Source organism: Lynx rufus, unplaced genomic scaffold (assembly GCF_022079265.1).
Source record: "Lynx rufus isolate CCGP_SWC_20201006 ecotype Redwood Valley unplaced genomic scaffold, mLynRuf1.p SCAF_13, whole genome shotgun sequence".
NCBI lineage: Eukaryota > Metazoa > Chordata > Mammalia > Carnivora > Felidae > Lynx > Lynx rufus.
Genome location: NW_025814827.1, coordinates 11,037,795 through 11,061,553, shown reverse-complemented (window position 1 = coordinate 11,061,553; position 23,759 = coordinate 11,037,795). Strand labels below are relative to the sequence as shown.

At 41.0% G+C, this 23,759-nt stretch overlaps 1 protein-coding gene across 1 annotated transcript in view; it reads left to right on the top strand.

The window, feature by feature from the left end:
* Positions 1–5,891: 5,891 nt before the first annotated feature.
* The window catches only part of HACD3 (3-hydroxyacyl-CoA dehydratase 3), a 38,232-nt gene continuing 20,364 nt past the window's right edge, over positions 5,892–23,759 (top strand). Inside the window, exons 1-2 of the mRNA XM_047074932.1 lie at positions 5,892–6,098; positions 23,068–23,110. Of these exons, the coding sequence (XP_046930888.1) occupies positions 6,012–6,098; positions 23,068–23,110 (130 nt within the window). The 5' untranslated portion in view covers positions 5,892–6,011. The remainder of the gene's footprint in view (positions 6,099–23,067; positions 23,111–23,759) is intronic.

The following is a 23,759-nucleotide window of genomic DNA, read 5'->3' as shown; positions in this document are numbered from 1 at the left end:
ATTACAATTCTCCAAGAGCCATGGTTGCCACATCCTAGCCCCCTAAATTGGGAAGGATCAAGGGTTATAAAGAAGGAAAACAAAAACACAAGATATTTCCTTGTATTATAGCACTATGTAAAGTTGTAATTGGATTTTTTTTTTACGTTTTCTTATTTTCATTTAAGTAATCTCTCCACCCAAAATGGGACTCGAGCTCCTGACCCCAAGATCAAGAATCACATGCTCTTCTGACTGAGCCAGGCAGGTGCCCCTGTGATTGGAATTTTTGTATTTTTTTATCATAAACATTTTCAATATTACTAGTTTCTTTTTTTTTTTTTTTTTGAAGGCTTGTTTATTTTTGAGAGAGAAAGACACAGGGTGTGAGTGGGGGAGGGGCAGAGAGAGAGGGAGACACAGAACTCGAAGCAGGCTTCAGGCTCTGAGCTGTGGGCACAGAGCCTGTTGCAAGGCTTGAACTCACAAACCATGAGATCATGACCTGAGCTGAAATCGGACGCTTAACCGACTGAACCACGCAGGCGCCCCAAATTTTATTAGTTTCTAATTCACCATTTTGCGCTGCTGTATTGTTTTTTCATTGGTCATTCTCCTTGTGTAATTTCCAGTGTTTCACCCTGTAACACCATGAACATCTTCATATATACTTCTTCCTTTCTTGAAGTTATTTTTAGAACAAAGACCCCAGAGGGGAATTTGCTACACATTGCACAACTGTTTTCCAAAATGATCCCACGATTGTATATTGCTCTTAGCTACAGTCAGCATGGGTGTGCCAATTTCACTAAAACTTTTCTAACACTGGGCATTATTGTCCACAAATGTATTTTAAGCATCTATTTTCTGAAACACATTGTGTTAGATGCTATAGGGTACCAAAAGGAGGCAGTCTGTATTCTAGAGAGATTTATAATCTAGTTGAGGAAACAGATTATAAGCATATAATGAACACCCTAATAACAGTTGATTGCAGGATATGGTGGGATAAAGTTTGTTTTTCCACTTCCCCCATATTTTGTACCTTCTGGGGACTAGCACAAACCAAGCTGCAATAACAAAAAAGGGCCTTTCCTGCTGATTTTCTTTTCCATATTTAAGTTTTTGAATAGGTAATACTATCACATGACCCCAAATTTGACAAATGGAAAGGTCTATAGTAAAAAAAGATTCTCCTATCCTGCTCCTCCAATTCACCCAGTTTCCTTGATATAAAAACAAATACTGTAGATAGATAGATAGATAGATCATTATTCCTCCCACTATTCCACTATTTTTAATACAAACGGGAGCGTACCAACTGTCTGCACCTGCAACCATGTATGCGGTTCAGAGAACCAGGACTTATCAGGCAGATCAAACTCAAGAGGGTGGAAAGGCCACTCCCCATACCCAAGTAAGGTTGAGCCTGAGGTGGGGTCATTCTGTACCTTTTTCTGAACTATGGATTAAGGGGAAGGGTCTTCTTTCTTTTTTCTTTTTCTTCTGTCAATGATTGGCCTCAAGGCCCACCCTCCTGGAATAGCTAGGAGGTTACAGATCTACTAACTGGGTTCATACGATGCCCCAGTGTGTGCCTGGATTGACCCAGTGAGTCTCTGACTCCACTTTCAGCTTTGTGCTGTCTAGATAGACAAACATGATTTTGGTTAAGGATGTCTAGGAGCACCTGGGTGGCTGAGTCAGTTCAGCGGCTGACTTCTGCTCAGGTCATGATCTCACGGTTTGTGAGTTCCAGCCCTGCACCCTTTGGATCCTCTGCCTTCCTCTCTGCCCCGCCTCCCTCCTCTCAAAAATAAATAAACATTAAAAAAAAAAATATCTAGCTGGGTGATTCTGGGCGAGGCACAAAACAGCCAAATTCTACACTTCATTTTCTGAAACTTCTTCCACGAACAGAAGATTTTGTAAAAAGGTGAATAAGGAGAATGTGCATGATCCTTTGTCCAAAGCCAGAAAACAGCCTTAAGCACTGAATACATGCTTCATCGGTAGCAAGCACTCAGCAAATGCTTCCTGTGGCCTGAGAAGGGAGAGATGGCCCTGGCCCTGGGGCTAGGAAGGCTACATCTAGAAGGCAGGACACACAGAAAGTACTTAATTTGCATTTTTATTTGACTAGTATTATCATAAAACCCTTAGCCCTACTTACTTAAGCTTGGCGGTGCTGCTTGGGTCTGCCTTTTTATACCCTCTGCTATCTTTTTGTTTTATAGTTTACCCTGATGCTACTCAGTACCCTCTCCATTTCAATTTTTTTCTTCATGGATTTCCCCTGGAGAGAGGAGTCCACAAGAGCTGGCCTCCTTGCAGGAAAATTTAGAAATAGCCAGTAAGATCATCAGAGAGGATGGAGTCTAACTCTCTCGTTTGATGGATATGGAAACTCAGGCCCAGAGAAGTTTCCAGTACATTACTGGTGTTCAGTTGAACCAGGCTGCATAGGCCCTCTTCCTTTGTATCTTTCTTAAGGAGGACCTGAAGCAAAATGTCCAGATTCATTCTTCTTGCTTATCAATAGCTCTCATCTTGGATGGAGGTCAGTTGATAAGCCTCAGGTTTCAAGAATGCTGGATTGAAATGATTTTTTTTTTTTATTACACCCCTACCAGAATGGCTAAAATTAGAAAGACTGAAAATACCAAGGATATAAGGCAACTAGAACTTTCAAGAATTACTTGTAGGTATGTAAATTGATCAGAACACTTTGTAAAACTGCTTATCTCCTGTGTCAACTATACGGGAAAAAAAAAAAAACAAAACAAAACCAGGAACCAAAAACCCCCTAAACTGCTTATCTACTAAAGCTCAACATACACCTACTCTATGACCTTGCATTTCTACTCCTATGTATTTATCCAAGAGAATTAAGCACATTTATACACTAAAAGATAATTACATAAATGTTGATTGCATTCCATTATTTATTTATAATAACTAAAAACTGGAAACAATGCAAATGTCCTTCATCAAGAGAATGGATAATTTGTGGTATATTCATACAATGAAATGCAATACTGCAGATACCAACAAAAACCATTCTATTCATATGAAATTCAAGAACTGACAAAAGCTACTCTATGGTGAGAGAGGTCAGCATAGAAATTTGCGGGGGTTGGGGGGAGAGATGGGAGGCAAAGGTGTATTGATATGAAAGAACCTCTGGGATGCTGGAAATGTTCTGGATCTTGATCTAGGTGGTAATTAATTACACAGATATAAATGTAAGTAAATATTCAGCTTAAGCTAAACATTTAAAATTTGCTCATTTCCTGTATGCCTCAATTTTTTTAATGCCCTATAATTGGGGGCACCTGAGTGGCTTAGTCAGTTGCGTGTCTGACCTCAGCTCCGGTCATGATCTTATGGTTCATGAGTTTGAACCCCTGCATTGGGCTCTCTACTGTCAGTGTGGAGCGCACTTCAGATCCTCTGTCACCCATCTCTACACCTCCCCCTCTCATACTTGCTCTCTCTCTCTCTCTCTCTCAAAAATAAATGAACATTAAAAAAAAAAGTGCCCTATGTTATGCTAAGTGAAATAAGCCATACAGAGAAAGACAGATACCATATGGTTTCACTCTTATATGGATCCTGAGAAACTTAACAGAAACCCATGGGGGAGGGGAAGAAAAAAAAGAAAAAGAGATTAGAGTGGGAGAGAGTCAAAGCATAAGAGACTCTTAAAATCTGAGAACAAACTGAGGGTTGACGGGGGGTGGGAGGGAGGGGAGGGTGGGTGATGGGTATTGAGGAGGGCACCTTTTGGGATGAGCACTGGGTGTTGTATGGAAACCAATTTGACAATAAACTTCATATATTGAAAAAAAAAAGTGCCCTATATTGGATCTGCATTGTATTAAAGGCCATGCAATAAAAACACGTTTACCATTTCAAAAACATTTTTAAAATTCAAGACTATCAAGTTTATTGCTTTCACCATCCCCCATACCCAGCAGATTACTTCACCTCCAACAGGTTTGTCTATTACCAGTTCCTCCTCACTGACAGGTGGACCTGCCAAGCACATATTTGATTTGGCTCCAGTTTAACAAACTTCTCTGACCCCCATGTGTCTGTGGGACATAGTACAAACGCCTGATTGAAGCAAAGACTTTCCTATTTCATTTCCCATCTGCCTTTCCAGATCCCGGGTGACCTCTATTCTCCATGTCCTTAACCCCCAGTACACAGAACCTTCCATAGCTCTTCACCTTTGGACTCTGGCTCTATGCTTCCGCTATCCTACCTCTGCTTCTTTCTCTATCAAATTTCCTTCTCACATTTCACTGTCCAGCTTTTAAGGATTCACTCTCAAATGTCCACCCATTGGGTTTCCAAAACCCTCATTTCCCACCTTCCTGCCTTTGTAAGTTCAGCACATTCACCATATGTAAAGCCCTCTGTATTTTATATGATCCACCCCTGAATTAAGTGTTTCCCAAGAGCCTGTCTCATTTCTTTTTTAAAAAAATTTTTTTTAACATTTATTCATTTTTGAGAGACAGAGAGAGACAGAGCATGAGGAGTGAAGGGGCAGAGAGAGGGAGACACAGAATCGGAAGCAGGCTCCAGGCTCTGAGCTGTCAGCACAGCGCCTGACAAGGGGCTGGAACTCACGAACTGTGAGATCATGCCGGGAGCCCAACTGGGACACTCAACTGACTGAGCCACCCAGGCCCCCCGAGCCCGTCTCATAGCTCTTCATCTCTGGATCCCTGTGCTCAGCACTTTGCTAAATAAATCGGTGCCAACAGAACTGAATTATAAGTCTCATTTTTGTCCCAGACTTCTGGTTTTCATAGTAATGTTGCTTCCTATTAAACTCTTCACTGCAGCAGACTTAGGGATGAAAGTGGATACAGACAAGATAGCTTAAATTAGACATAAACTAGTGTTGTATCTAGGCTGGGTCCCTTACTTTTAAGAGAGAAAAGTCTCCTGCTCTGGCCAATAGGATAGCCACTATTATGTCGCTGTTTAAATTAATTAGACGTTGGGGCGCGAGTGGCTCAGTCAGTTAAGCTTCCGACTTCAGCTCAGGGCATCATCTCCCGGTCTGTCTGTGGGCGCTGTGCTGACAACTCAGAGCCTGGAGCCTGCTTCAGATTCTGTATCTCCCTCTCTCTCTGCCCCTCCCCCATTCACACTGTGTCTCTCAAAACTGAATACATATTAAAAAATAAATTAATTAGAAGTAAATAAAATAGAAAATTCAATTTCTCAGTCTCACAAGCCACATTTCAAGTACACAAAGTCTCATGTGGCTGGTGGCTACCAAATCGAACAGCGCAGAATGGAACATTTCCATCACCGCATAAAGTTCTATGAGACTGCGTTGAAAATTTCGGGCCTTTACATTTACTCTTCCCTCTTAGAACACCCTTCCACCCTCTTCCCATACTCCTTCCCCTATAATATCATCATTCTTATTGTGTCTGTAATTACAGGATTTCGGGACAGCAGGGACTGTGTCTTACTGCTTTAGCTCCAGTGTTTAGCTTCGAAGCCCAGCGCAATTAATAGGCTCTCAGTAAACGTTGAAATAAATAGGTGATAGAACGGGGTGATCTTCCAGATACATCAGTCCCAATCCCTTTCTCACGCTGATCAGTTCTTTATGAGTCTCCAGGACTTTTCATTTTTAAGCCTATCTTAAAGCATCGCCCCGGAGAAGAGGGGAAAGGGCCTTGCATGCACCTGCTGACTCCCAACTCCCCAAACCGCTGTATCAAGCTCTGGCGTCACTCGTGCTGGGCCCGCCCCTTCCCACTTCTGCGCCCCGTGCCGCCCCCGCCCTGCTCGCGCCGAGGTCTAGAGCTCGCGCCACCGCCCCCCACCCCCGTCATTGCGCAGGCGCAGCCTGCGAGCGTGGGGTGTCTCGAGGTTGGCGGCTGCCGGCGCTCAAGAGCGCAGGGGTTTGTGGCCTGCGTTCGACCGGCACCAGTCTCTCACCATCCGAGGCAGCGAGGCGCAGCGATCCGTCTCCCCGCGCCCCGTGCGGTGTGGCCATGGAGAATCAAGTGCTGACGCCTCACGTCTACTGGGCTCAGCGACACCGCGAGCTGTATCTGCGCGTGGAGCTGAGTGACGTACAGGTAAAGGCCGCTGCGGGCGGCGGGACGAACGCGGGGTCGCAGCTCCCGGGACCCGCCGATCCTCGCCACTCTCTTTGTCCCAGTGCGCGCTGGAGAGCCTGCAGTGCACCAACGGGTTCGGCGACGCGGTGCACTTTCGGCGTCCAGGCCCTGGCAGGAACTGGCCCTGGTCGAGGCGCACCCGCACACCACGGGCCTGGGGCGCGACCCCCTGAAGGCTGCAGGTACCTTCGGGTGCTGCGTGAGTCCTGCGCGGGTCTCAGAGGCTGCCCGGGCCTTCTCTTTGTTCGCAGTTTGAGGACTGATGGAGCCCGAGCCCGGCCCTGGAGGCCTGGCCGCCGGGGTTCGAGTTCGCCAAGGCCCTTGGAGACGTGGGATGAGCTCGTTGGGCCAGGGGTTCAGAGTGACCGTGGCTTGCTAGGACGCCTGGCGTTCGCCTGAGAGGTCCAGCTGGGCCTGTCCGACGTTCACAAGGCCCGCCGCTGCCCCAGAGGGGCCACACCCACCTTCCAACCGTTCAGTGATGGAAATCATTCTTGTTAATTTTAATTTTAAAATCCGGGGGACCCCGAGAAAGCGATTTCCGCCCCTATTCTGAAGGCTATGAGCTCAGGTTTGAGGAGTTGCATAGAGAACTTAAAAATTAAGTTACATCGAACATTTATGTTTGATTTCCTTAGCCTCCTCCATGAACAAGCTGTTGCCCCCTAAATGGTGGAGATCCCAGGACCTGTGTAGCCTCTGCCTCTGTCCAGAGCATCCGGGATTCCAGTCTTTGAGAAACTGGAGTTTTCAGTCTGGAATGTTCTTTCCCCGGTCATCCTTACTCCCTACTTCTCCCTGATATCTGTGGCAATTCGTAACCTCCTTCACTCCACTCAGCTCACTGCCTCTGAGTCAGGAGTTTGTGCTTCTGTCCCTCTGCCTGCCTGGCATATTGTCTTGTGAAGTGCGTGTAGGTGCTCTTTCAGTGTAGATTTGAATTTGTTGAATTGAATCTGTTTCTGGAATTTAAACCTGTTTTCCCGTTGAAAGATAAAGACAATACTGGCCAGAATGCCTTTAAATAGGATGTGACATTGCATGGTGTGTCATTTAATGTATTAAACCAGACTGAATTATATTTTTGCATCAGAAGATGAGTAAATGTTCTGTGCTCTTCAGGGTGTTGTAATAAAGAAGGAAACAAACAAAATCTTTGTTGATGGGAATCAAAGTCCCCATTTGGAGAGGGTTCTCACTCAATAAGTGTGGAATGTGTGTTAGTTATGAGAGTCTCTTGTTAAAAAGTATTTAGTCAAGCATTATGTAGACCAGTTAAACTCAGGCCCTGTCCTCTCTAGATGTTATCATGTAATAAGGATGTACTATTCTGGGATACTTTTGAAGCTGCAAACACTAAAGGTGTTTTAAGGGCATAGGGGGGTGGTGGTGGAAAGAAATGGAAATTAGTTGGACAAATGAAAGAATGCATCATACTTATGTTTGTCTTAAGAGATCTCAACCTCTTAGTTAAGAAGTATGAACACATGTTCATCCCACTTGGTATGTTTAGAAACACGAAAAGTTTACATTTGAAATGTGTTATAGATAAGGAAATGTAAAGGTGGAGGAAGAAAATGGAACTTTCTTTTGGATAGAGAATCCTTTTATGTTTGGGAAAAAATACATTTTTCCTCCAAAAGCAACATGTTAGTACCGTTCGTAAAAGAAATCCTCTACCTTGTGTGGGGTACTAGAGATTTATAAAGATGAGTCAGATAGTCTCAGCTTTCCAAGGGCATACTGTCTAGAAGAAGCATATTATCTTATACAAACAAAAAGTTTTGTGTATGGGTATGTTTATTGGTAGAATTAGAGTTGACTATGAACCAGGTCTCCTTTAACCTGGTGTCAAAGGAATTTGTTACCTCTCTTTTGTTTAGTTAGACATGACCTTCAGAAATAAGATGAAGTGTTCTTCTCAAACTGAGATTGGAAGAACTTTCCAGAAAGAGAAAGGCATAAACTTTTGGGTTTTCTGACTTGTACCGTGTCAATGCATGACAGCCAAAGACTGCCGGAGAAACACCTCTAGTTGAACAGGTTGGGTTTATTATTCATTCCAGCAAGGAGAGCATAGCCCATGGGGGACAATGGTGTCTCATTAAGGGGGTTGGAACTGATTGTAGGATTTGGATGCTGTCAGAAAACAGGGACAATTCTGTGGTTGGTTATCTGAATACATCTTATCTGTTGGGCGGAGAGACTAGCAAAAGAATAAAAGTAATTGATAGAGAAGTAGCAGTCACTCATTTTGGCCAAGAGAGAAAGGGTGTCTGGTATTTTGTGGGTAGCGTAGTGGCCATGTTTTTGTCTGTGCTTACCCAAAATTATGAAATGACCTTTGTCTCATTTCATTAACGTTTCATAATAACCTTGTCCGAGGTGGGTATTCTGTGCCATTATGCCTAATAGGAGAATAATGTGGCCAAGCTGTGACAGGCCACCCTCTGAATGTCAGGAGCTGCTCTTTCTTTTTAATTTCTCACTTAACTGCCCAGTGCAGGGCTGTGGACCTGTGATTCAGGGTCCGAATGAAGCAATGCACTTACTCAGTGAAAACCATTTGCAGCGTGCCTACTACCCTTATCTCATTAAGCTAGGTGGTGGGTTTTTGGACAGCTCTCTGTTGCTCCCTGCTTTCTGGCATGTTTCACAGCTTCTATGTTAGTGAGTTTTAGTGTTGAATTCCAATTTGGGGGCAGCAGCTCCCCTCCCCTCCCTCTCTAAGACACAAAGAACTGTCCAGTTTTCACGTCTCCATTCTGTCTTTGGAGGTACAGGGTTAGTGGCTGCGGAGAAACCACTACTGATGTGAGGAGGAATAGTATACAGTAAAGGCTTCAACTGCAGCATTGTCTGAGTTTGAGGTAAGCAGTAGCAAAGATGCCAGCTGGAGTCCAGGGGGCTAGGGCAGAGTCCTTTTCACAACAGAGTTTATTTTCAAGATAAGCATAACATACAGGTTTGTGCCAGCCACGGCAACTGTAGTTGTTAGAGCATTTGTTCATTTATCAAGGTTTTTGTTTGTTTTAAAGTTATATGGGAACAAAGTGCATACCTCTGTTCAGGAGCTGTTTGGCAGATACTGTTGTTGTCCTTACTTGATAGACAGTCTGGTAGAAAGAGTGGTAACTGAAGACATGAGGGTGGGTTCTTGCTCTTCTACCTACCGTCTAGGGGCTGTGGATAATTCACTTAACCCTTATGTGTCTCAGGTTCTTCACACAAATTTTGAATACCCCTCATTCATAGGATTTTTTTGAAGTTTGAATTGGATCATGGATTTGAAAGTGCTTTGTAAATTCTAGTTTGCTATTCAAATGAAAGGGATTATATTGTGATGTTAAACCTTAGATGAGAGAAACCAAAGAGCAGTAGAACAAGGTAGAGTCTATTAGCAGAGTTATCCGTATATGGTATCACACGTATTGTACGACAGAGGTGGCTTTGCGTATTAATAGGGGAAAGGATGAACAATTCGGGAAATTGTTTGGGGATGATTGGTAATCCAGATAACAAAATGAGGGGCCCCTGGGTGGCTCAGTCTGTTCAGCATCTGACTCTTTTTTTTTTGGCTCAGGTCAGGAGCCTGCTAAAGATTCCCTCTCTCCCTCTGCCCCTCTCCCCTGTTTGCACACACTCTCTGTCTCCAAAATAAAAAATAAGAAACCCCCAAACAACAACAGCAATGGCAACAACAACAAAACACAGATAGCAAAAAAGATAAAATAAGATCTTGCCTTATGTCATACACAAAAGTTAATTCCAGGTGGGTTAATGACCTGAATGCAAAGCAAAACTACTAAAAGAAAATATAAGAGACTGTCTTTACGGTATTGGACCAGAGAAGAATGTGTTAAATAAGACACACAAAGCATAAACCCTAAAGATTAACAAATTTAAGACAAACCTGAAGAAGATATCTACGGCACACATCACCGACAAACGATTAACGTTGGAAATATATAAAGAACCACTACAGATCAATTAGGAAAAGACATATTACCCATTAAAAAGGGGGCAGAAAATATAAGCAATTCAGAGTAAAAGGAAACAAGAATGGCCAGTATACCTGAGAAGATGCTTGATCTTAGTTATAATCAGGGACATGTAAATTGAAGGGATAGTGTTTGTTAGTAAACCGATATTTCTTAGATTGGGAGAGATGAAAAGTCTAACATTATCGGTTGTTGGTGAGATTGTTCAGCAATGGGACGTTTTTATACAACTCCCCCTCTGTCAAAGACCACCAGAAACACCTTGTTTTAACAAGTGGCTTTATTGCTTGTTTCAATGAGGGAGAACACGTATTGGGGACTCTTGGGGTATCTCAGTAAGGGGGTGTTAGAAATAAGTGATAATAGAAATCCCAAACTTGGATGTTTGGGAAAGGGTCTAAGGAAGTAGGGATTCATTTTAGATTCGATGCTGTAGAAAATGGGGACATTTCTATGATTGGATATTTTGTGGATGGCATAGTGACCTGTTCTTAAGACAAAATTATGAGTTGACCTTACTTTGTGTCATTTTATCATGGTCTCAGAGAAACCTGAGGTCAGCTGGTTTTATTTGAGACTATTTGTGTAGGAGAGCAAAAATGGCTTTGCTGTGAGCTGTAGAACAGCTTGTAATAATTTTGAGATCTAGCTGTGAATGTCAGATCAGTTTCAGCTGTCAGGGCTGCTTATTTTCTTTTTTTAAAAACAATTTTAAAAATCCTAAATATCTTTACATATATAGTTCACTCTTCTGTACATGTAAGTTTAAGCAAAATAAATTAGTGAAATTATTTCTAAACCATCTTCATATTTTAGAACTCACTCTTCTGAACCACCTTCAGCTCAGAGATGTCACTGTCCCTGCTTTTCCACATGGTATCATCCTCTGTGCCATTAAGAGGACCAGAAATGCAGCATTTCTGAGAGAGCGCTCTACATGAGCATTGTTTTTTTTTCAAGTCATCAGGACCTATTTATAAGTTTTGATGCGGGACTTCTTGATGTTACCAGAAGACGTCAACAGAACATTTCCAGAATAGAATCAGGACTCCTACTCCTTCCTCAAATGGCCTGCAAGTGGTTTGTTGACTGAAAAACTGAGTTACACCCGTGTCGCCATGCCATCTGGAACAATAGCCAAATTCACATGTTCAGCCAGTGACAACCACGTCATGGCTGCCACTTTACCAGAGCACTGGTAAGGTGCCACTATCTATGGGAGTATATATCCTGATTTTAGAGATTTTAAATGTGAAAAAAATGTGCACTTCAGAATTGCTGAAATATAGCAGAGTTTGGAGTTGTCAGTTAATAAGTTGTAGTATTTAAATTCCTGAGACAGGATGAGCTCACCCAGGTAGAGACTGTAGATCAAAGGTTACCAACTCAAATGCCCAAAATACCGCGTAGCGATTAGGAGCCTGGGTGTCTCTTTTTGCCTTGATGTGAATCTCGGTTTTGCCACTTGCTGATCGTGTTATCCTGGGCAAGTTACAAAGCCTCTGTAAGCCTTAGTTTCCCATTTGTAAAATCGTTGTAATAGTACCTATTTTATAGGGCTTTGTGTGTTTCTGCGTGTGAGCTAGTAATGTGAAACACTTTAAATGATACCTGGCAGGGGCACCTGGGTTGGCTCAGTTGGTTAAGTGTCGGACTCTTGGTTTCGGCTCAGGTCATGACCTCACGGTTCGTGGGTTTGAGCCCCGAGTCCGGCTCCGCACTGATAGTACGAAGCCTGCTTGAGATTCTCTCTCGCTCCCCTTCTCTCTACCCCTCCCCTGCTCGTGTGTGTTCTTTCTCTCTCTCAAAATAAATAATAAACTTAAAAAAATTTTTTAAACGATATCTGGCATATAGTGAGTGCCAGTAAATGTGAAGTGAGCTGGGTGGGGAGTGTGGTCAGTTGGAGAGAATAGGGTTCATCTTACAGAGGGAGCTACTGTTGTGCAAGAATGCAGATCTGAGGTTGGCATCTAATTCTCTATTTTGTGAAAGAGAAGCTGGAAATCCAGATTTTTTTAATGAAAAAAAGTCATAGTTTTACACTGAAGTTATTGAACAAATGTATGTAAATGCCTACTGTGTGCTTGGGAGTCTTCTAGACTCAGATTCTGGGACTTGGGCATGAGCCAAGGCAGACGGAGGTCCCTCCTCTCATGAAGTTTATGTGCTGACACTGGTGGTGGTGGAAGAGTGATAATAGAAGTAAACAAGTTCATCGAATAGTTTGAGCTAATAGTGAATGTTACGGAGAAAGCCAAACAAGACAAATAGGAGAAAGAATCATGTGAACCGCCTCAGACTGGGTTGTTAGGGAAGCTGTCTGAGGAAGTGTCATGTGAGCAGAGACCTAAATGTGAAGAAGCCATGCAAAATGATGAGGACTGAATGTCACAGAGAGAGGGAACAGCTCCTGCAGAATCCCTGGGTGGGAAGTACTTGGTGGTGAATTCAGATGAAAAATTAATACATAAATAAAACAAAAATAATTTCTGCAGGCCATATAAAATAGTGTGGGTGTAATTTGGCCCGATGCCAGTTTATGACAGGAAACTGATAGACATTAAAAACTGGTAGAGGGTCAGCTGGGTGGCTCAGTCAGTTAAGTGTCTGACTTTGGTTCAGGTCATGATCTCGCAGTTCGTGAGTTTGAGCCCCATGTTGGGCTCTGTGCTGGCAGCTCGGAGCCTGGAGCCTGCTCCGGATTCTGTGCCTCCCTCTCTCTCTGCCCCTCCCTTGCTCATACTCTGTCTCTCTTTCTCTCAAAAATAAATAAACGTTAAAAAAAAATTAAAAACAAAAAAACTGATGGAGATAGGAAGCAGCCCAGGGTTGAGTCCTGAGCTACTCAGCCATTTAGAAGTTGAGCAGAGGAGAAAGAACAGCAAAAGATAGAGAAGGAGTAGCCTGTGAGGCATAAAACCCAGTGTCCTGTGATATTCTAGATGCCAGGGGATAGGGGTGTTTCTGTGGGGTGTATTCAGCTGTGTCCAGTGATGCTCACAGGTTGAACATGTCTATTGGATTTGCCAGCATGGAGGTTATTGATCTTGATAATAACAGTTTCAGTGGAATGGCAGGGATGGAGGCTAGATCAGAGTAGATTTTTTTTTTTAATTTTTTTTTTCAACGTTTATTTATTTTTGGGACAGAGAGAGAGCATGAGCGGGCGAGGGGCAGAGAGGGAGGGAGACACAGAATCGGAAACAGGCTCCAGGCTCTGAGCCATCAGCCCAGAGCCTGACGCGGGGCTCGAACTCACGGACCGCGAGATCGTGACCTGGCTGAAGTCGGACGCTTAACCGACTGCGCCACCCAGGCGCCCCTCAGAGTAGATTTAAGAGTAAGTTTATGGTGAGGAAGAAGTAATGATTATAGATAACTTCTAAAGAAGTTTTTTCTGGGAGGGGGGAAGGGATGGGCAGAGAAATCAGTGGTGCAGCATTTTGGAGTTCAGAGATAAGAGGAAGGCTTTCTTTCTAAAAGATGTGGGGCTTGAGCTGCGTTGTTTTTAGAGAGCGCACAAGCAGGGGAGAGGCAGAGAGAAAGGGAGACACAGAATCGGAAGCAGGCTCCAGGCTGTGAGCTGTCAGAACAGAGCCAGATGTGGGGCTCCAGCCCACAACTGTGAGATCATGACCTGAGCTGAAGTCGAACGCTTAACCGACTGAGCCACCCAGGCGCCCCGCATTTTAAAGTTTAAGTAGAATTTGGATTCCAAAAAGGGAGATTGAAGGGGATATGTACTGTTATGTTTACCCAATTGAATATAATGCAGCTGTAAAAAGAACAAGTGAGGTCTGTATGAACTGGTGAGGATTGGGTTAGGTGAAAAAAGCAGGTATGTGAGAATGTATGTTATATGCTACCTTTAATGTAGAATGAAAGGGATACAAGAATATCTGGGTGTATTTACTTATTTTTTGGAAGACGTGTACACATACCTATAAAGGAAAGATTAACCAGAAACTACTGAAATGGTTACCTATAGGTGGTGAGCGGGAATCTGGTAGAGGGAGATAGCTTTAAGACAGGACTTCTGAAGATACATTTCTACAAAGTTTGACTTTTGGACAATGTGAGTATTTTACGTATTCAAAAATAGAACTCAATAAAAAAGAATACAATGGCAACTCTTGAAATTCAAAAGTACAATCAAAAGGACCTAACTATATTTCAAGTGGATACCATAGCCATCCAGATGAGTAAGTTAATGCAAGTAACGATTGAACACAGTACTCTGGTTCTTTAGTAGAATACATTCTGAGAACAAAAAGAACTGCAAATAAATGTTATATTTTACTCAGTAGGTTTATTGTAAGTAAAAGTAGATATATAATTCAGAAACTTTTTGAGGATCACACAAATAAGTAAATAGGTTAATGCTATTAGGAACCAAGATTTTCACTGTAAGTAAAAAGATAAAAATGTTGAGTGACAGAAGATGAGAAGCTCTATAATAGTAAATTTGAATTGGAAATTTAAATATGACAATGTGATTTTAAAAATTCCCAGCTAGACACTAAAAATGAGCATTGAGTATACCTCAATGTGCCAGATCCTGTTTCCTGAATTACCATTTCCCACTAAATGCACTAAGGCTCCTTGAAGAAATGGCAGATTGTTAAAAGTCTGTGCTAGAGAAAAGTACAACATCCTCAAAGGCTATAAGGTCAAGTCAGAATAACATAGCAGCCAGTTTGAAGAGATTTCCACTGGCCAAATTTGTGATAATTTGAACATCAAAAAGAATAAGAATAGTAGTGGATTTTGGTAGAAGTAAAAAAGAAGATCCACCAGTTCATAGTGATAGTCAAAAAGAAATGAAGGTGGAGCTATGGGGAAGGCTGGGGGAAGGGGACAGGAGGTAGGCGTGGTTAAGCACCAGGGATCTGTAACTGTTCAGTATCTTGACTGTGATGGATAGAAGAACCTATACTTGTAGTAAAGTTATATAGAACTCACACACATACACACAAATGAATACCAGTTAAACAGGGAAACTAGGAAGAAGTTGAGTGGATTGTATCAATATCAATATCCTGATTGTGATATTATACAATATGTATAATTATGTATGTTATGTACAATATGTATACAATGTATAATTATGTAAAATATCATTGGGAGAAGCTGGGCAAAGAGTACAAAGGATCTCTCAGTGTTATTTCTTATAACTGCATGTAGATTTACAATGATCTCAATAAAAATTTCAATTTAAAATAAAAGAGGGAAGGGAGAGAGAAAGGGGAAAAAAGCTCTTCCTTACACAAGAATGCCAGCTTAAAAAAAAAATGAAGGAATGATTGAATTAGAAAATCGTTGTGGAGCCTCCAAATCAGGCAAGGATTAACAGTGGGTGACAGCTGGAGGAAAGAGTTAGAGAATAGGAGATGACAGTTAGATTACTTACTAATTGCAAAAGAAAAAGTACCTTTACAGTAGAGGGTTCTGGCAGTCCCCGTCTCTTAATCAAATGATCAAACTTAGTATCACCCATATGACAGTATGGGCCTCTTCTTATGATACCTTAAGAAGTATCCATATCAAAAAAAAAAAAAAAAGAAAACGAAAAAAAAGAAGTGCCTATATAACTTATGAAGTATTCTTGTCAAAAATGGTTAATATGAAGGAATGTACAGACAAATCCAGGACGTGATATATTTTCTAAGACAACTGGCATAGATTAAACATAATAAAAGTAGAAGTCTGTATTAGGTTAAGATAGACATTAAACAGTCAAATGGGATGTATGATCCTTGATTGGATTCTGGATTGGTTTTTTTAAAAAAGTATACATGTAGTAGTGGTTTAAAGGCACCCATATCAAGAGCTCAGTTGAGAAGTGGACTCTATTTTCTCTTCCTTTGAATCTGGACAGGTCCTGTGGCAGCTTAACTAGTAGAATGCTGCAGAATGATGCTGTAGTCAGTTCCAGACCTAACTTTTTTTTAAGAGAACTGCCAGCTTATGCTTTCTCTCTCTTAGAACACTTGCTATTGAGACATTCCTTGCCAGAACTCAGCAGCCCCACTGTAAGAAACCCAGATCACAGAGAGAGGTCACACACACAGGTACTCTGATCAGCAGCCCTAGCTGAACTCCCAGATGACAAGCAACATCAACTCTGAGCCATGTGAGTGGATGTTCAGCCCAGTATACTATATATAGGCCTAGCGAGCATCCCAGGGAGCCGTCCATCTGAGCCCAGTCAACCTGCATAGTTTCGCTTCAAGCCTCCAAGTTTTGCGTTACAGTAGAGAACTGAAACAAGTAAACGTTTTTTTTTTTTTTCAGACAGTTGTTTGAATATAAACTGGTTGTTAGATGATACATCTCTTACATACTTACCACATCGTCCTTTTTAGAAGAAGCGTGCTCAAATGTTTAGGGGTGAAGCGTCACGATGTCTGCAACTCATTGTGAGATGATTCAGAAAAATCATGTAGTAGAAAAAGTAAGTGTGATTAAATACAAGCAATTGATGAATGGCATATGAGTGTTCATTACACTCTTTTTTTTCCCTCACTTTTTAAAGTGAACTTAAAAATTTCCAAAATAAAACATTGGGTTGAGACACTTTTTGGCACGGATGCCCAACACCCACCTCTATGTTTGCTAATTCACTTAGAAGGATTCATGGGATTCAGCATATGGTTGTACTCCTGGCTAAGGTTTATGACAGTGAAAGGGTATATGATCAGCAAAGGATAAAAACACAGTGGAGCGTGGAGAAATCCACGCACAGGGCTCCTCATCCTCCTCTTTCCTGTGAGGTTGTATACTTGAGTTGCTCTTTTTCCCAGCAGTGAAAAATGCAGTGACTTTTATGTAATGTTTCTGTCCATGGAAGCCCCTTACAGGTGCAGCATCCATGTACCAAAATTCTAGACTCCCAGAAGGAAAGTTGGTGTTCACCATTAATCACATTGTAAGCACAATCTAGGCACAGTGAACCAACTGTTAGGTGATGGAGGAAAGCCAGGTTCCCAGATGCCAGCCAAGGGCTGATTTTGGAAACAGTCCCTTTTAAAGATAGCAGCTCCATGGTTGCTATGTTACTTTTTTGTGCATATATTAATCACACACGTGCAAAATGAAATACGAATGGTTTAAATGAGATCTAAATGTCTAAAGGCTTAGGTAGCAGATAGTTCCCTGAACTCTGTAGCTCTGTCAGAAATTATGAAAATGGGATGCATTGATTTAACTTCAGTTCACTAGTTGTTGAGATAGTAGGAATTCAGAGATGAATAAGACACAGCCCCTGCCATCAAGGAGCTCAAGTCTAGAGGGGCCCATGCACCAATAAACAATAATTGCAGAACAGTGTGATAATTATTATAATGACAATAAAGACAAAATAGTAAGGAAACTATTAATGCTGGAGGTGAGTAGGAGAGAAGAGGAATTAATATTTGGCCTGGATTTTGAAGGATGAATAGTATTCAACAGATAAGGAAGCTTAGAAGGGCATTCTAGTCAGAGGAAGAAAAGTAACCGGAATATGAGTGCTTACTAGCTGCCAGACTGTGCATGTTACTGTTCAATTCTTGCAACAATTTTGTGAAAAAAGTGGTGTTACTGTTGTTTTAAAAATAATGATGGCTGCTGGGGTGCCTGGGTGGCTCAGTTGGTTAAGCGTCTGAGTCTTGAATTGGCTCAGGTCATGATCTCAGGTTCGTGAGTTTGAGCCCCGTGTTGGACTCTGTGTTGTCAGTGCGGAGCCCACTTCAGATCCTCTGTCTCCCTCTCTCTCTGCCCCTCCCCCACTCACGTACGTGCGTGCGCGCGCGCGCTCCTGCTCTAAATAAAGTTAAAAAAAAATAGTTGCTATGGATTTGAAAGTGAATGATAGAAATAAAAGTGGTGTAATTAGGATTTGAACTAAGGTCCACCTAACTTCAGAGTCACCTTTTACCCTTGTCCCTAACCACTCCTCTTTTCATAAGCAAAAGTACAATTCTTCTCTAGTGAAAGATGGGCTAGGTTGTGCAGATCCTGAGAACTAAAAATATTCAGTGAAAATCTTAAAATCATCAAAGAGTGAACAGGTTAGAAATTAAAGTGGGAATTCTGGTAAAGCTGAATATAGAAACTGCTTTGTCCTGAGAACATTTGCTCAACTGAGTACACTTGAACTTTGCCCGACAGAGTGCAGGGGACAGAATAAGACCAAAGCCCATCGAATATGCAATATGTAACAGGAAACCCTTCTTCGCACAAAGTACTTCAGAGGACTATACTCTTAGGGTAGCGATGACCTAGAAGTAAGTCCATCCCATCCCCTCCTCCCCAGATGTCTTAGCACTGAGTAAAGTGGAGGAAAAGGTCCTTGAAGAGTTAAAATCATTAGTTGGCTCTTAAAAGATTATGTAGCTCAAATACACTGTACAGTTTTGGCGATCTAAAAATCCTCAAGTCATGAATTTAGTTTAAAGTGGTCTCAATTGGTAGAGCCCATAGGTGCCTGGCAGAAGTAAATGCAGATCCCTGTGGTATAGCGATGCTGATATCAGATAAGAATTTTAGACAAAATGTATTTTTAGAGACTGAATGGTCAGTTCATAATGATAGAGGTTTCAGTTCACCAGGAAGGCAAAACAGTATTATATGTAACTAACGTGGCTTCAGTATTATGTAAAGTAACAGAAGTACAAGGAGAAATAGACGTTTACAGTAGTGTGATTTCTCAGTAATTGATAGAATAACAAGGTAAAATTCAGTAAGGATATAGATTATGTGAGTAAATAGTTAACAGTAAACCCAGTAGACATATGTAGAACCCTGTGTCTAACAATTCTAGAACACACATTTAAGTACACTCAGAACATTTACACGATTTGATTGTATACTGCTTCCTAATGCAAGTCTCCACAAATTTGAGAGGGTTCAAATCACACAGAGAATATCCTCTGACCACAATGCAGTTGAGGTAGAAATTGATAATAAGATGACTAGAAAATCTCATGTATTTTGGAAATTAAATACTTCTTAGTAACCCACGTATCAAGAAAGACACAGTAATGAATATTAGAAAATATGTTAGACTGAATGATAATGAAAATAATAATTCAAAGCTTGAGAGATGCAACAAAGTAGACGTTGGCAGGAAATTTATATTCTTTTTTTAAAAAATTGTAGTTGACAGGGGCTTGGCTGAGTGTCTGACTCTTGATTTTAGCTCAGGTCATGATCTCACGGTTCGTAGAATCAGCCCTGCATCGGGCTCTGCACTGACAGCGCAGAGCCTGCTTGGGGTTCTCTCTCTCTCTGCCCTGTTCCCCCTCAAAATAAATACATAAACATTTAAAAAGTTCTTAAATCTTAGCAAAGTATTTTCTTTTTTCTTTTCTTTTTTTTTTTTTTTTTGGATAAATACCCAGAAGAAGAGTCGCTGGATTATATGGTAGTCCTATTTTAATTTTTTGAGGAAACTCCATACTGTTTTCCATAGTGGCTGACCAATTTACATTCTCACCAACAGTACATGAGGGCTCCCTTTTTTCCACATCCTCACCAAGATTTTTTTTTTCTTTTGGATAATAGCCATTCTGACAGGTGTGACGTGATAATCTCATTGTACTTTTGATTTGCATTTCCCTGATGATTAGTCATGTTTAGCATCTTTTCATGTGTCTGTTGGCTATCCGTATGTCTTCTTTGGAAAAATGTCTATTCATATCCTGGGCCCCTTTTTTTAATTGGGTTTTGTTTCTGTGTTGAGTTGTATATGAGTTCTTGATATATTTTGGATATTAATCCCTTATGGGATATATCACTTACAGATGTTTTCTCCCATTCAGTAAGTTGCCTTTTTGTTTTGTTAATGGTTTCCTTCACTGTGCAAAAGCTTTCTGGAGTGATGTATTTGTTTGTTTTTGCTTTTGCTGTCCTTGCCTGAAGAGACAGATGTAAAAAGTATTTCAAAGATGAATGTCCAGGAATTTACTGCCTATGTTTTCTTTTAGAAGTTTTATTGTTTCAGGTCTTACATTTAAATCTTCAATCCATTTTGAGTTTATTTTTGTATACGGTATAAGAAAGTGGTCCAGTTTCATTCTTTTACATGTAGCTGTCCAGTTTTCCTGACACCATTGATTGAAGAGGCTGTCCTTTTCTCATTGCATATTCTTGCCTCCTTTGCCATAGATTAATTGACCATGGAAGCTTGGGTTTATTTCTGGGTTTTCTATTCTGTTCCATTGATCTGTGTCTATCTTTGTGCCAGTACTCTACTGTTTGGTTACTATAGCTTTGTAGTATAGTTTGAAATCAGGCAGCATGATGCCTCCTGCTTTCTTCTTCTTTCTCAAAATTGCTTTGGCTATTTGGGGTCTTTTTGTGGCTCTGTACAAATTTTAGGATTATTTATTCTAGTTCTGTGAAAAATGCCATTGGTATTTTGATAGGGATTGCATTTAGTCTGTAGATTGTTATTGGTAGTATGGGCATTTTAATAATATTAATTCTTCCAATCTATGAGCCTGGAATATCTTTCCATTTATTTACATCATCTTTCAATTTTTTTCACCTGTGTCTTACAGTTTTCAGAATCCAGGTCTTTTCCCTCCTTGGTTAAATTTATTCCTAGGTATTTTATTCTTTCTGATGCAAGTGTAAATGAAGTTGTTTTCTTAATTTCCATTTCTGATAGTCCATTATTAGTGTATAGAAATGCAGCAGATTTCTGTATATTGATTTTGTATCCTGCAACTTGATGGAATTCATTTATTAATTCTAGTGGTTTTTTGGCGGAGTCTTTAGAATTTTCTGTATTTATTAGCTTCATGTTATCTGCAAATAGTGACAATTTTACTTCTTTTTTTTAACCAATTTGGATGCCATTTATTTATTTATTTATTTAGTCTGATTTCCAGTACTATGTTAGATAAAAGTGGGGACAGTGGGTGTCCTTGTCTTCGTGATCTTAGAGAAAAGCTTTCAGCTTTTCATCATTGAGTATGACATTAGCTATGAGTTTGTCTTATGTGGCCTTTTTTATGTTGAGAGGTATTCCCTCTGTACACTCTTTGTTGAGAGGTTTAATCATAAATGATGATAAATTATATCATTGTATTTATCATTGGGTGTTGGATTTTGTCAGATGCTTTTTTTATCTATTGACATGATCATGTATGTGGCTTTTATCCTTCATTCTGTTAATGTGGTGTATCATGTTGATTGATTTTAGTATATGGAAACATCTTTGCATCCCTGGAATCAATCTCAATCATGGTGTATGATCCTTTTAATGTACTGTTGATTTAAGTTTGCTAATATTTTGTTGAAAATTTTTGTTTCTGTATTTATCAGAGATATTGGTCTGTAATTGTGTGTGTGTGTGTGTGTGTGTGTGTGTGTGTGTGTGTGTGTAATCTCTTTTCTCTGGTTTTGGTATAATGGTAATGCTGGCCTCACAGAATAGGTTTGGAAGCATTTCTCCTCTCCAAGTTTTTGGAATAGTTTCAGAAAGATAGGTATTAACTCTTCTTTAAATGTTTGGTATTTACCTGTGAAGCCATCTGGTCCTGGACTTTTGTTTGTTAGTAGTTTTTTGGCTGCCTATTCAATTTTATTCATTTTTCCTTCCAAGTGATTTAGAGTATAGGAAACATACCCAGTTTGGGCAAGAAGTGACCTCGGTAGGAAATTTACCTCCAGACATTCTAGAACTTTAGATTTAATGAGAACAGCTATATCAAAACCCTGTTTCCATTACTGAGGGACTATGTCCCTGGAAGTGTAGCCTCTTTTACTGAGGTTTCCTAACTGCCTCTTCCTGTGAAAGAGAAGATCATCTAGATTTTTAGCTCCTTTCCATGAGCATCTCAGCCTGAAGTCTGTACTCCCACTAGGGAGGTTCTTAACATAAAGCTCGGCCCAGTTGCTCGCCCCCACCCACCCCAGCCTTTGTTCTTTCCCTTTTCTTAACACTCTTGGCTGTGAATAGAGCCTGCAGGCTCCCACTCCCCATGAGTATACCCCCTCTCCAACCTTCTCTCTGTCTTGTCGGTTTCCTTCAATGCATGATGGAGCTCTCAGCACAGAGAACTGAGCCTACAGGGGAAAAATTAAATGAATTAGTTATGTCACTGGAAACACGCTGCTCCCTGATTATTAACTTTGAGCTGGGAGGTAGGAGGTGAGTAGTTTCTTATCCATTGATAAAAGAGTTTCACTTTAAGTTATGAAGTTAAAGGCACGTATCAACTTCTGGGAATAAGTGAACAATTTGGAGAATTTAATCTCTTCTAGTGTTGGTTTGGATGGGGGTTAAGAGCATGAGGAGCATGAGGTGAGGGCACTGTACATTTCAATTTGAACCAATCCCCTGTGACTGTCAGCCCTTCTCTCTACTTGTTGGAATTAATTGACTCTTCATGTTGCATTATAGGCCCCACCTTTGGTGAAACTTGCCCCAGCCATTCGATTCTTGAGCTTGCTCTCTTATTAGTGCCCATAATACTCACTGCTTTTTACTACTCTCTTGGTTTTGAGCATATGTTATTTGATACTATTTGATATCTTCTCACAGGAAATGACTCATCTGTTCCACTAGATTCTGTGCCTCCACAGCTCAGGGACTGAGTCTTGGAGATCTGCGTATTCCCTGGAAGCACCTCACGTAGCACCTTGTGCCATTTGCCATTAGCAGAACGAACTGACTCAGTATCTGATAGTTCTGCACAGTGAGAACAGTTTAGGGTTCTTCTTGCAGCAGCCTGCAATCTCAGATGGGTACAGATAGGCACGGAGAAATCCCGTACAGAGCTGTGAATAAACAACTAGATGTATTTTCTGGAGGAGGTGTAGGTAGGAGGTCAAGTCCCTAAGGGGGAAGGATGGAGGGAAGTAAGCCCGGTGTTAATTTCATTTTTCTCCTATTAAAATGCCCTTCTTGCATCCTTGGTCTCTTTTCACAGAATCCTGCCATCAGCATCACTGAAAATGTGCTGCATTTCAAAGGTCAGTATCCGGGCAAATGCTCCCCGCTTTCTACACAGCTACAGAGGCGTGGTGGTGGTTTCTTTTTCTTTTTGTCTATTTGTTTTATTCACTTTCTATTGATGCTCACCTCTCTGCTGCTCTTGGGGTAAACTAGATTGTTTTGAAATACATGATTGAAAAAGTCAAAGAACTTATTTAAAGTCCCACTTTTCTCTTGGAGAGGCAGTAGATAGAGCAAGAAAGAATCCCGAGTTGGAAATCAGGAGATCTATCTTCTAGTTCTAATCCCGCTATCACCTTGGACAACTTACTGCCTTCTGTGGACCTATAAAATGAAGGTATTTGGTTATAATCTGTGTTTCTGAAACTTTAGGACCTAAGGACACCTGAAAATATGTCCTAAGGATCCTCCCAGGCCATAGGCCCCAGTTTGAGAAAACATGTTAAGAATTAAATATGGTCACTTTAAGTGATATTTGGCTCTATTGGAGCTGTGAACATGGCCACAAACACAGCTGCTAAACTTGTATGTCAGTAGTTGATTATAATGTAGCCATCTAGATGATCCAGACTATGATTTTTTTTTTTAAAGATTATAATCAAAACAAAAAATAGAAATTTTCTGAATAGATTTTGCAGCTCCCTGATATGGTACACTCAAAGGCCA